Source organism: Anopheles maculipalpis, chromosome 2RL (genome assembly GCF_943734695.1).
Source record: "Anopheles maculipalpis chromosome 2RL, idAnoMacuDA_375_x, whole genome shotgun sequence".
NCBI lineage: Eukaryota > Metazoa > Arthropoda > Insecta > Diptera > Culicidae > Anopheles > Anopheles maculipalpis.
In genome coordinates, this window is record NC_064871.1 from 30,388,808 (window position 1) to 30,403,005 (window position 14,198).

The following is a 14,198-nucleotide window of genomic DNA, read 5'->3' on the forward strand; positions in this document are numbered from 1 at the left end:
GTCTGTCAATCTGTTGTTAAAACCAATTGTTGCATCGTTAGATCACGATAACGTTCCTTCAACAGGCCGTTTTCGAAAACTAGAATGAGTAGCGTTTATGATACCGTTTCCTATGATCCCCTATCCAACATGGAGACGCCTGGTGGTTTGCTGTGACGAGCGAGCAATCATAATAAAGTGAAAATTAATTCGACCTTTTAGCGCATCATTCGTAGCTCAGGCAAGTTCCAGTGCATTACTGAGTACGATGCAAGACTTGGAAAAAGGAACGAAAAGCGTAGCAGAACAGAATGACAAACGTTATTGCTCTCACGCCATGGTAAAATCGCACTGCAGTCGCAAGACGGATGGTCATTGATGGTGTGTTGGAAAGATGGATGGCGGACACAGAGAGAGAGAAAGAGAAAGACAGATAGAAATTAAAGCTTCTTGGTGGAATGGTATGTGGATGGAGACGGACTGGTGAAGCGAGCGAAAGGTGTTTAATAACAGAATCATTCAGCACGACACTGGCACAGAACGGACGGGAAAAAAGGGTTTCTTTGTCAAGATCACAGAGAGACAGACAGCTCGGGAAAGATGAAACTAATAATGCGGAACTAAAATAACACAGACATGAAAGAATCAGGAAAAAAGACTGCAAAAGGATGCCCATATTATTTGCACCGGCAGTACACCGGTATCTAGGGCAACACGAACAAAAAAAGACTATAACGCAGCACGACAAAGAAGCAGAAAACAGAATACAAGCATCACAAGTTTCACAAAAAGCGACAAAAAACGAAAATGAGACAGGTGGTAGAACAGAGGAAATGCAACTTAAAAACATACATTAGCAAACATTGGTGGGCCAACGAAGAGATGGTGTGATTATGAGGTGCCGTGGTAGTGAGATTTAAAATAAATATAAAACAACATGATAACAGAGCAATCTCGAAAATAGAACTTAAAATGTGGAATTTCTGTAGAACGAAGCAAAAAAAAAACCCAAAGGGAAGAATAAGATTCAAAAGTGACAGCAGAACAAATACAAATGGAGTACATTTTTATTTTATGGCCCTTGGAGAACCCCAACCAAGTGTATAATGAAAGAAAATTAAAAAAAAAAGCAGAGAGAAATTTTCCAGACTCTGCTTTCCAAAGAGAAAACATAAAATCAAACCAACAAACCACAGTTTAAAAACAAATAAAAAACGAAGAACCAAAAAACTACAGTTAAACATAGCGAAACAAATATCTGGATGGGGACCGAATAAATGGATTTCAGAACACATAGCCTGTATGACTAACGCAAATCCAACAAACTCACTACCATTGTGAGGTAAAAGAAAGAATAAAATAAAGAATTTTAGAACAAAGTAAGGTAGTTTGTGTGTGTCGAAATTGTGAGTGAAGCTTACAGTAACAAATGACGTTATGAAACACATTACAAAACAGATTGTTAGATAGACATTTAGTTGGTGAGATGCCGAGCTAAGGTAGACATGTTTAATAGGATAATACATAAAGAGGATAAACAGGATAAGATGGTCAAAGGAATTGGACGCTGAAGTCAGGAAGGTGTGACGGATGTATTAGATGTGTAAAATGTAATGAGTATCGTTACGGGTTGTACACAATCTTCAAAGACACCGAGCAAGAACGTTTGACGTATACACAGAGATAGAAACTTAGAAGTACACAGAGAGACATAGAAGGAGCAGAGATAGACAGTTGTCGTTTAAAATCAGGTAATCAGAGGGATAAGATAGGACAGTAAGTTTAGATAGAAAGAGATATGTATAGGGATAGAGAGACAGGATGCGAGAGTAATAGATTGTACAAGCTAAACGTTAAACGTTAGTTTTACCTCGTCGTTGAGATTGGATACAAGCAGCACATTCGAGAGTCCTCGCACGTTGGCCGGGTTCGGCTGTCCAAGCGCACCATTCGACGCTAGCGCAAACGCATTCAGACTGGGCAGGGCGCCACCGTAAGCACTGGCAAGGGCCGGCGTACCGAGCCCTAGGCCAAACGGTGGCATCACGCCTGGCGTCGCTAACCCGTTCACTAGAAAATAGGGAGATTTGTCTAATTTGACTATTACACGGAAGTTGCACGCTACTTGACAACAACGAAAACATCGACGGGCGATTGTTTTGAGCTATCAATGCCGGCTTTACCTAGTCGGTCGCGGGACAGCTGCGGTCGCTGGCCGGCCGCCAACAGGAGAAGATCGCTTGCCGACACCAACCCACCGGCGCTAGCGATAACGTCACTGCCCGGCTCGCCGGACGGCAACGATGGGTTGGTGTAGTCTCGTGACTTGTCATTGTTGTACTTCACGTTCAGTGCCGTCAGCTTGCTGTTGTCGATGCGCAGTGTGCAGCACCCGTTGTAGATGTTCTGTCCGTCAAGGGATGCTCGTGCGTTCTGAGCTGTCTGCGCGTCTGGGTACTGTATCAGGGCCTGGCAGTGAAAAGTTGATGGTATCGTTAGTGATTCAGCCTTATTGTGGAAGCTATTTTTTCGCCAGATTACGTTACCTGGAACGAGTTGTTTTTGGTGAAGGTGACAATTTTCAGCACTTTGCCGAACCGCTGGAATATCTGATGCAGCACGTCAAGCGAAACCGGATACAGCAACGATTCGACGATTACTCGGAGCACGGTGTTGGGAGCACCACTGCCACCACCACCGCCGCCACCGCTGCTCGGGGTCGTGGAGCTGTTGTTCGTGTTGTTGCTGCTAGCGTTCTGCGAGTTGCTGTTTGTATGTTCGATCGAGATCGGCAGCGGCGATCCAGTCGGTGACTGCGTGAGATCCTGTGCCTGCAGCGCGTTCGTTACGTTCTGTGAAGCATATTATTACGTAAAAAGATGCATTTCTTAAACGGTCCAATTGTTTAAAAAATTCGCCCCAAAATGGCACTTACCGCAATTGCGTGATTTTGATCGATCTTCAATTCCCGATGGTTTGAGTATTGCATATACACCGTGCGCCCTCGTAGTGGTGGCGGATTGGCATGGAACACGCTCACCATTGTCGAGGCAGCGGTCTCATCGCCCATCTCGATAAATGCTTGATTCTTGCCCTTCAACACCAGCACGTTCGTGACACGTCCGAACGGCAGTCCCAGCTGTATAATTTCAGCCTCGCTCACCTCGTTCGGGATGTTGCGGATATGCACCACACGCGATGTTTTCGCTGTAGAAATGAAATGAAAAGGGGAAAGAGTTTTATAAACGGTATATTAGACCAACTATGAGCCTTGATCGCTTATAATTTGGAACACAAATAATTCAAACGGAAAAGAAATAGCAACATCTACATAACGATATTAGATAAAAGGAATAATCAACCGTACTTAAAGGGATAATTGATATTACTGTTAAGCTATCCAGATGCTGACGATTAATTCACCCAAGAAGGAATCAACCCACAATCAACGTTTTGGTAAATTCATTCAACAAGACAAACAGATTGTAACGGCTTTGGGAATCATTTCGTTCGTTTCATCCAATTCCTGGTAACACCGGGTACGGATTTATATCCGATAGTATCGTAAACCCCTTTTCCTGCCACTACTCTCGCCCGCTACACGCATCCATCCGATACTCTATGGCGATAATGAACTAAAATCAAAGCCCACCGTTACACATTACTCGACAGTACGTGCCGTATTTGCACTCGGATAAACACTGGGAGTACCCGATGCAGCGAGCCGATTTTGTGCGAGCCACGATTTTGTTATTATGAATTATCAATATTTTAATTGATTTTTAATTACTGTAATTAGTGACCGTTTGGCCGGAGTGACGTTCGGCTTTTTGATTTTATACCAAACTCTCCGCTCCGAGGGACGTGCCTTTCTTCTGTTTTGCAATCCACTGACTGTCCCATGCACGGGGACAGTGAAGCCTTGCCTTTAGGAAATAAAATACGTAGTAAAATCGAATTAAAACTTCGCGTGAGTTTAACGAGCCGTTTTCGACAGTCTGTTCCAAGTGGATTAACGTAAACTCTCTGACGGGAGTCCCCTAGGGGGTGTAGGCGTAAACGGGCAACATTTTCAGTTTGCACATTTGCGATATCGAAATGGATTGGGGATCGTTTTGAAGCCTGTTTCTTTCATCCAGTAGTAGCACCGTGTCAGAGCACGGGAAATGGAGATGCACGAATCAATATTTGATGATGTTGTACATTTTCCCGATAGAAACAATTCTACAGTTGAAAGGATTTTAATGTTGATACAAAAAGAAGAAAAAAAAAACAACATTTTATTTTGTACAATAAATTCATTTCCTTTACATTAAAATCATCTCCGTTACTGTGATGGCAGTTGGTCCCCAGTGCTGTCCCATTTTTCAATCCTGTAATCAGATTAAATGCTCAAATTGGCCGATTATGCATCGTTTACGCTGCAAATTGTTTGCTTCGTTAAATGGTTTTGCACCTACGTGCGTACTTTTATTCGGTTTGCCTCAGTTGCTGTCACTTCCGGTTAATGTGGGTACAACAGGCAGCCATTATCAATTTTCATTTTCGATTCCTAGCCTCAGGAAGCCTCTCACTTTTACTTGCTTCGACGATTTTTCATCAGCGGGCTTTTTCTATTTCGTGCCCCGAAAAAAGGGCAAAGAAAAGGGTACCCTCATTCTCGCACAAGGTAATGTACACAAAGATTTCCTCCCCAGTTTATCCTCGTTGTTCCATCCGTGCAACAGGGAAATGGAGATGAATGTAGTAGATTATTTTTAATGATCTCCTGTGGCCGTGTTACGCACAAAGCGCACCACCAGACATCTTTTCCCTCGTCCTATTACGCCTTGTAGAACGAGATACAAGCTGCTACCGAAAAGAAAAACTACCTTTACCGACAGGTGACGGCCTCCGTCATGATTAGGTATCATAAGTCATTGGATGATTCCGTTTTAGTCGTTCCCACATTTCCCTGCGGGTAAACGGAAAGGGATGTTTCGCTTTCAAAAAAGGGTGGTCGGCAAGCAGCAGCAAATGGCAGACCGTATGTCCTTGGATAGGGTTAGCAGAAAAATGATACACCGACTTTGGGCGAGGGTGTTGAAACACGCTAGACACGTGTAGCTAATGGTGACCCCGGAACAGGAAGGATAGGTTTTAGGATAGGAAAGGGTAAGGTGTAGCCGAGACAACCAGGCGGGAAGGATATGTGATGGCCAAGCCGCTAGTGATTGAACAAAAACGATCTCTCGTTGTATTGTTACGTTTCAACAGAAACATTTTTTTTAAATTCAACTTTCAATGGTCAAATAACATTTAATCACCCAGGAGGTCAACATAAAATCGTAAAATCTGTTTAAAAAAATTAATATACATTATTATGATTGTACGATATCAGTCATAAATGTTGGAGAGTACAACAAAAACTAATTTAAGCTGTGGGTTAGTTTTTGCTCACCTTTCGATTCGCTGTAATATAATTATTGCAAAGCCTGAATGATATCTGCACACGTCAAACAAAAACACATCACCATCAAAATCCGCCTCATATTAGCAGCACCAAGCACACACACACTCACACTCAATTACTCGACCATTTTCCGCGAATACATTATGCAAAATTGGCCCCCCATTTAATCAGTGGCAATTTCGTCTAATCTCTCTCCATTACGCATTACCATTGAAGACACAAAACAGGTGTGCATTCATCATGATTATTATGATGCTCATTTCTATTATTATGGACCCAGAAATGGACCCCCAACAAACATTGCTTCAAAGCTTCGCGGGCGGTGCGCGGAGGGTGGAATTCATTTAATTAAAAGTCTAATCAATGCCGCATCAAAACCAGCTTATAAACCAACCCATTACACCGAATCAAATCATTCAACTGTCAATGATCGGCACACCGGGATTGGGCAGAGTGGTTATCGCCGCCTGTGCAAGTTTGTTGGTCACAGTAACGCATAAACGTTACGTAGCAGAATTTGGATATTAAAATTTTCTAACTGCTAGAAAAGGTGTTATGAAACGTAAACGAACATGAAGTTAATACGTTCTTTTTCTCTTACAACACATCGAATTGATGGAGTACCATGGCTCATCAAGCCTTAACCCAACACCGAGCGTTCTCATGGTCGGTATGATTGCGTTATCGCCAATCAAACGCTCGTCAGTAATGACCGATGGCAGCAATTGATCGAACGAATCACACCACGAAAGGAACATTCCGTTGACGGGCTGTGGGCTGTGTCGTATGGTTTTTTTTATGAAGTTATTATTGATTATTGAACGTTGCTGCTGGCCAGTTGATGGCTTGGTATGTTGGCACACTGGTTGCGTGAGCTGGCCGTTTCGACACTTCATCGAGTGGAAAAATGAACCATGGGAAATCAGGCAATCTCTGTGTGGCAAAGGGTATAGGTTTGCACTTAAACAGCAGCCACATACACGCACACACAAACACATACAGGCAGTTGGTGGCCAAAAAAGCCTGAACGACGAGGAATGAGCCCGTGAGTGGTTAATAAGCGTCAAGAAAAGTCGGGATAAATGACGCCCAAACAAACGTTCCGCAACGTTTCCACAACGTGCTGGTAGCGGAGATGAAGGTAATCAATTAACGCACTCGCTTTCCCTATCGTGTGCCAGATTTCTATGGTGTGGTGGAAGATCCTTGATGTGTGTCCTGTACTGCAGGCATGAACAAAGGAATTGATTCCCATTCACATCGTTATTACTCAATCAACATAATTAAAGCTTGGATGTGTTTGCTTAAGAAACTTATAGTACTTATCCGTTTGCTTTATGGCATTCATAAACACCATTTTTCCGATAGAATATCCTGACCGTATTGCTCTCTAATAAACACCTAGTATTATCATAATTTTGAAACGCACAAAAATTACATCTAACCAGTTTCTACTCGGCACTTGAAAATGAATGTAACGATTCTTTCCAATATTGCGCGCTTTCGTGCTTTAACGATCCCTCGAACATCGAAAAACATTGATATCGTTTTCTTTGAAAAGTTGAAAGATTTATTGTAAATATTCCGTGCAAGTGGGAAAACTTTATGCCAAACTGAAGCAAACAGTGGAAGCAAAACGGTTGGCCCCCCTCTTTTTTCATTACTTTAATGCGTTTTTAAGTCACGAAAGTCATTCAGTGTCGAGAGTTTTCACGCAAAAAGCATTCACTTTACTCCGATTCCGGGACAGTATGATGCTTCAATCTCTTTAAGTGTCCATCAAGCCGTTTGGATGGTTCGGAACTGGTAAAAAAAAAACAGCAAACGCACGAAGGAAGGCCACCCCTATGCGGCGTCGTGAAGTGTATGCACGTTTCGACCGATCGTCGTTTGCGCCTGAAAGTTCGGCAATATAAAACACATCCTTGAGAGCGTTTTGGGCTGCACGAGAAGGGGTGGGCTGTGTGCTGTATGTAGCTGGCCGCAAGTAGCAATTCGGAGTGATCGTTCCTTGAAGAAACTTTGAAAAATGATTGTAAAAAAAAAGGAGTTCTCACTGAAAAGGCTGAAGGCGTAAGCAAATAACAGGAGAAAAAAAAGTAGACTGCCATAAAATCCGTTCCGAGGACGGTAAATTGGTGGTAAATTTAACGATCCTCCACAATTGGGTATCTCGGTGGATGGAAGAGTAAGGTGTGGTCATAAAAAAAGTGGTGTCGTTATAAATTTGGTTTCATTAGCGCTCAACCGTAATCAAACGGTGGCTGGGAATAATCCAAAACGTAACGCGGAATGCACGTGGGAATCGTAGGATCAGCGTCCGCAAATGATTGCGCTACCTCGAGTCCCCATCGCAGGTGGTAAACTCAGAACCGGTAACGGTTTGTTGTCCGCCAGCTCGCAGGAAAACGCTAATTAACTGTCACTAAGCATTATTGGTGCAGTAGAAAAGGAAACACTGTGCGACGCGCGCGTTAACGTACGTGTTGTACATCCGATGTGTAAGGTACCGCAAAACCTGTCATCCGGCGGTTGGTCACAACTTTAATAAAGTTGTGCATTATCGTTTAATTAATATAATTTATTTAAATTGCTCGCTGCGGAATTAAATGGCGTGTGATTAGGTGATGAAAACTGGCAGGTTGTTGGTTCTTGGGCGAAAGGGTGCACATACTGATGTGAAGTGCTCTCTCTCTCTCTCTCTCTCTCTCTCTCTCTCTCTCTCTCTCTCTATCTCGCTGAGTATCAAGTTGTTGGATTGGTAACGGGAATAGTTCCTACGGATTTTATTTCTGAGTTTGATTTTAATTCCAAAATCGAACCTATGAAATATGTTCCATTTACTACAAATGAAGGATAAGGTATTTTCGTACTTGGGTTGAAAACACAATGTGTGTAGCTGGTTATCAAATGAATATTAGATGAATCCATAAAACAATAAAAAAATAGTTGATTAAGTACGCAAAATTTACTAAACGTGAATGTATGTCTAAGATTTACGACACACTATCGTAGGTCTTTGCAGCCACACAGATAAATATTGATGAGCACGGGAAGAAATTAGCACAGTCATAACCGAGACGTTAAACTTTTGATTTATTTATCGTCAACTCTACCACTGATTGAGGGGTAAGCTACGCCCAAGAGATGGAGCAAGCGAAACCCTATGAGTACACGAAGGCTGCAAACCATCGTGCTTAAGGGCATAGAACATCAAGCCAACCCCTAGCATCCACCCTCCGCCAGGAAGTTGTCAATTGTGGCCACATTCTAAAGGAAACCCTGCCGATCGCGTCAATCTGCCGTGAAGTAAGGAAAAGACACCGACCATGAATAAAACATCATTTAACATCTCTTAACTCTCCGCTCCATTCGTACACGAAAAGCGACAGGCCTTGCGGGCTTGGCAGAATCCGGCACGGGTTTAAAAGGTAAAAGTTTTATCTCCTTGTTCGGGTGAACAATGCCACGAAGGACCTGGTTAAACGATCCAGCGCTGCTTCTACTAGCAAACCATTCCCCGTACGCCAAACTTTCTCCCTGGGGCAATAGACGTAGGAAGTAGTGTGCCGCACACCAACCAGACCCACACACGCACACACCGTATCGCTTGAAATTGGAAATTAAATGATAACAGCTTGCAAAGGACATTCCGTACATGGGGATAAAGAGCGCGTGCCACCGCAGGGCGTTGACATTATCTGATTCATGCTCGTGCGGTTGATTTCGTCCCTTGCCGATCCAGAGGCACCGATTAGCGTCGACGGTAAGGAAGCCTTACGTCTTAAGATGTCGTGACAGACCGTGGTTTGAGGTTTGAGCCATCTGAACTAGCTCACTCCAGTTGTACCAGTTAAGAGCAAGTTTTGTGTTCTTCTATCCCACCCTTTTCTAGCCGTAGACAGTAGAGAATTAAGAGTACCCAAAAGGATGATTCAAGCCCGTCATTTATCCGATCGAGTTTTGTACGATATCGCTTTTTCAATACGATGTCTTATAAGCCTATTCAGAAGCTCACAACTTGTTGCCGTACGAGAGACAATGATAAAGATTATCATCTTCAAATAGAATCCTAATGTTCGGGTGGTATCGCCTTACGGACCAAAGAACCTTCGGTTTGCATACCTTCCAGGCGCATACGAACTTAACAACCTTGCTTTGGAGCGGAGTTGGCGTTTTTTTCCCCCTCTTGAGGCGTGCGTCTCTTACGTGCTCTTATTGTTTATCTATAATCAAGCGCCGTCGAGCAGCTACTCGACCGTACATCAAAAGGATCCATCTGCAAGCGACACACCGTAGGGCCTATCTGTTGTCTTCATAGACAGAGGCAGAAGTCCGCCCTTTACTCTGTGCATCGCTGCCGCGCGCATCCACTATTTGAAGTTTGTCTTAAATTTTACTCATTTTCCACCTCAGCAAGTTTGTGGTACGCGGGATCGCCTGCAGCAAACTAGCGAACGAAATGTGCACCTCGACGAACTGATGACAATTGTTACTCTGCCTCAATTCAATTATCAGTCCGCCTCTGGCTATCAACAGGAGCATGTCGTTTGCTATTTCTAGAGCTTATCTTTTATTCTATGTGACTAAAATTGAAGGACAACTTAAAAAAGCTAGCTAAGCGAAGGAGGAAAAATTAAACGGGGTTACACTTACTGATGCCCATACCGATCACTGTATTGGTGCTGTCCAGTTTGGCTTTCTTGGTGGCGAGATCCTGATTGTTGTTGTCCGACGCTGGAGCCATAACAGCTGCTTGACTAAGTAGTTCGTCGCTTCCTCGCTGCAAAATGGGAAAGAGAAAGAGAGGGAGGAAAAAGGGAACACATTAGCATGATTTTCAGAATTTCTTGGCAATGTTTTGAGTATGGTTGTTACAAAATCCAATGTATTTATCAAGCCAACGTTAACGTACAACGGATTCGCTGTTTTGCGTGCTATAATTTCAATACAAATATCTCACACAACAGGTGAGTTGTTACGTTTATTTTCCCTCGGTTCGAAGTAATTCAATCAACGACCAAACCCAAGAGCAACAAAAAAAACCTGCATCAATTGAAAAGTGTAGCGAGAAAATGGTTCACACGCAGTGAGTGTATGGATGTGTAAGCGGCGAATGGAAAATTATCAACCGACAGCAACCGACTGGACGAAACGGGAGAAGGATGATCACCCGAAAAGGTTCAGGGGGGAAAAATCTCATTTTCACGCACTGTAAACAAAAGACAATTTATTCCCTTTACTACCTTCGACAGGCGTGGCATCTGAGTTTACCACGAGAAGAAAAAAAAGTGGCTCGAACCGGAATGGAGGAAATCGAAAAATTTTCACATTTAACACTTTTCCGTACCAAAACAGAAAAAAAAGATCAAGCACAGATACATTGCCCGGGTACGTGGTACTCCTAAAAGGATCATTATACCGGAGACTCCCATTGGGGTACTTTAAATCTACCAACAAAAAAAAGGTTCCCTGGACAAAATGATGATCCAAAAGTCGATTTGTGTGTTTCTCTTCGGGTTTATTTTTGTTTTTCTTTCGCCCTATGATTCATTGCTGTTGGTTTTCACTGAATTGCGTTGGGGGTTTTTTTACGGGGGTGGAATGAATTGTCATTAAACATTTTCATCATAAATGTTGGAATCTCCCAACGAGCAGAACAGGAAATGATAAAACCCCCCAAAAAAAAGGCGAAATAAACGCAACTCATTGCCCACTCTGCAATGATACGTGCGCAATGTGGACAGCGTGCGAGGAAGCGTTTTTCGCACAATTGAAACAACTATCGATTTGAGTGGGTTGCACTTATTTCGAGTAGGGCCACACTTGAAGTTCAAACACCGAAACACCGTTGTTCGCTTCGGCGCTAGACTTGTCCGCTTTTGTTTCGGTTGGCTTTCGGGGGTGATGAATTGGTGAGTCTGTGGTTAATAATTCAAGTGTTGGTTCGTTCATTTCTGTTACAGTAAGGTAAACAAAAACACAATTAGAAAATAATTATTTCCAAAGTATTGGATGAACCAGCGGAGTATGAATTAGTAGATTGGTGTGTTTACGCGACAGAACATTTGATGTGCCATTCAACTGCAGCTTTAAACATTGTACTATAAAATTAAATTCTTCAATATATCAGGAATGGAGATGATATATTGATGGTGATAAATCGATGTCATTGAACTCTTTAATCAGTCTTTAATGTTGGTCCCTCACTCAGACGATATCTGGCTCAAACTTCATCTCCTTTAACAAACCACCATTGCCGGGTGTCGTGAAAGAACGTAAACGAACTTAATCCGTCAGCGAAGTTGAACCCCCGTTTCCGATTCTCGTCTTCAAAACTCGCTTGGGGTGGCCAGCTGCGTTACGAAATGTCGCCGAACATTCGCAACAAAGGCTACTGCTATTTCAGACCATTCCGCTGCCGGTGTATGTAGTAAGAGTGAGGTACCGATAGGGCTCGTAACCCATTTCCGGATCTCTTATTGCTCCCTTCGAGATCGTTTGATACATGCTGGTGCTGGTTCGCCGTGCGGAAGCGAAAAAAGGCAACACAACAAGCCAAGAAAGCGAAGACGCAGTGCTGCCGTGTTTGAAAAGAAACTAAGTAAGCGAGGTATGAAAGCGGCTCAGTGGATGGGAGGACGATGGCCAGACGCCAGACGGGTATTACACCGGTACTTAAAGGTGTTCCATCCACTACTACATGTGGCACATCAGAGAGCTTAGCTCTCTACGAACCATTTGCTGACAGATGGCGCGCGGTACATGGTCGAACGCGTTTTTCGAAAGAAAAAAAAAAAATCGAAATAGAATGACAATCCTTTTTTCCGTTTCTGGAATTCGAAAGGTTTCTGTGTTGCGTTTGCTTTTTCGTTGCTTTGGTCTCCACGCTTGGAGGCACCGGTCAGAAGGTAAAGTGCAGTATGTGCAGACTCATACAGCACTCTGTTACCATATCTTAACGACTGGATACGGGACACGATGAAAGACCAAGTTCCGAATGTGACAGTAGTAAAAGGAGTCAATGTGTGTAGGTGAGTAGGTAATATGCTTCATTGAACTCAGCCGACACTTACATGGCACCATCGAAGCCATCATTTGTCACAAGCCACTAACCAGAAGGATCGTGTTGATTTTTCAACCACTACCAAATGTGTCTCTGTGTGGGGATGTGCCCATTCTGTGCCCGTCGTTCGTTCTGCCGTTCTTCTTCAACTGTTTGCCCACCTAGGAAGCGCTCGAGAGGATGGTTCTCTTCCGTAGTAAAATCAATATTTAACCATCCGAATGATGAGATGAAGCAGCAAGTGGTGAAACGGTTTTAATCCGGTAATTCGGGCAATGGACGAACCACCCGTCCCCACCATCTTACCACCCTCCCCAAAGGATGAGAAGCGAAAAGATACACAGTACAAAATGCCTACTAAGCCGGAAGGCTAACAAGCGACTCGAACCGCCGCTGCAACACAACTAAACCCTTCTTACAGAGCCTATTGGCCAAGCAAACACGGCAGCAGCACATCGTCTGTGCTGAGAGCGACTAATCACATTGACGCCAGTACCGAAAGGACTCATCATTTCTACTTTGTCTGTCTGTGACTGAGGGTGTTAAAATTATGTAGATAAGATAACGTTATTAATAATGCCCAAATAATACGTCGATATGAAAGCCTTCGCTTTCTACTTCGATTCATTATTAATTTGGTGCTGGAGCTTAGGCGAACAATCCTGGGTGCTTTGAAATGGTTTTGAGGTTTGACAAATAAGGGCTACCACGGTAAAACCTCAGCTCGACCGATGCGATGAAACGTTACGAGCGAAGCAGAACCTTTTGATACAGACACACTTTACGAAGTATTTACGATCAGTTTAAACAGAGTGTTTAAAGCAAGTTAAAAATTACTGATGACAACGACCTGATGATTATTAATCGCAAAAAGGGATGCCACGTTTCACCGGAGATGGGGAGGTTCATCAAATTTGCCTCGAAGGTTTGGTTCGGCAACAAAGTTTCACCACCGATACGGGATGGACTTTGGGGGTGAAATCTTCTACAGCTATTTGCACGCAAACCCATAAACAGGGTCAAAGGCAACCACCATCGAGCACCTCGGAACTACACAAAAGCCCATCCTCCCGCCAATAATGGTCGCCCACCACTATTTGCCGTTCGCTACCGTAGGCAATTTTCTGCCACTTCAAACAACCCGACCAGATGTACATCGGGCGGGGTTTGGGAAGGTGATGAAACAAAATCGACCCCAAAAATCTCTATCGACCCCGAAGAAAAACAACCCATTTCAACGGTAACTGCAGCACCAGGAGACCTTGACCAGTTAGAAGGTGACGACGCTAGAAAGGGGAGATTACGATAGCGGCGAGGGACTTTAACCGAGATAAGAGCTAGTAGTAACCGGATCCCCTATATCTTGCACGTGTGTGTGTGTGCGCGTGGAAGGGTACATGTATTCAAAGAAGAGATGGAGAAGTTTTCAATTCTTCAACGATCGCTTTTTTTTTTTGGAAACCCCTCAAAGACACAGGAGAAGGACGCAACAATCGTGCGGTTTTGCTGGTTGATATGGCTACCTCCATTATCCATTTACATGGCCCAAACCCACAGAACACGCACTCAGGGAACACTTAGAGCTTATCCCAACGAGAATACTTCCTCGTAGACCACACAACCAGGCAGCATTGTTGTCCCTTCTTGGGGTTCAGATAATCGGAACCGGTGCCTTCGGGATAAGGGAATTGAATGTCCCCG

The 14,198-nt window shown here is 43.6% G+C and overlaps 1 protein-coding gene across 7 annotated transcripts in view; it reads right to left on the minus strand.

Moving 5' to 3' along the window:
- Positions 1-14,198, minus strand: part of LOC126557414 (polypyrimidine tract-binding protein 2) — a 202,731-nt gene that overhangs the window by 21,357 nt on the left and 167,176 nt on the right. For 3 of the 7 annotated variants that reach the window (XM_050213188.1, XM_050213185.1, XM_050213189.1), the window contains 5 exons: positions 10,100-10,214; positions 2,915-3,186; positions 2,526-2,831; positions 2,163-2,448; positions 1,850-2,079 (listed from right to left, as the gene is read on the minus strand). In XM_050213188.1, coding sequence (XP_050069145.1) covers positions 1,850-2,079; positions 2,163-2,448; positions 2,526-2,831; positions 2,915-3,186; positions 10,100-10,214 — 1,209 coding nt within the window. Of the gene's footprint in view, positions 1-1,849; positions 2,080-2,162; positions 2,449-2,525; positions 2,832-2,914; positions 3,187-10,087; positions 10,215-14,198 lie in introns of all 7 variants that reach the window. The other 4 variants (XM_050213186.1, XM_050213183.1, XM_050213187.1 and 1 more) reach the window with 3 other exon arrangements.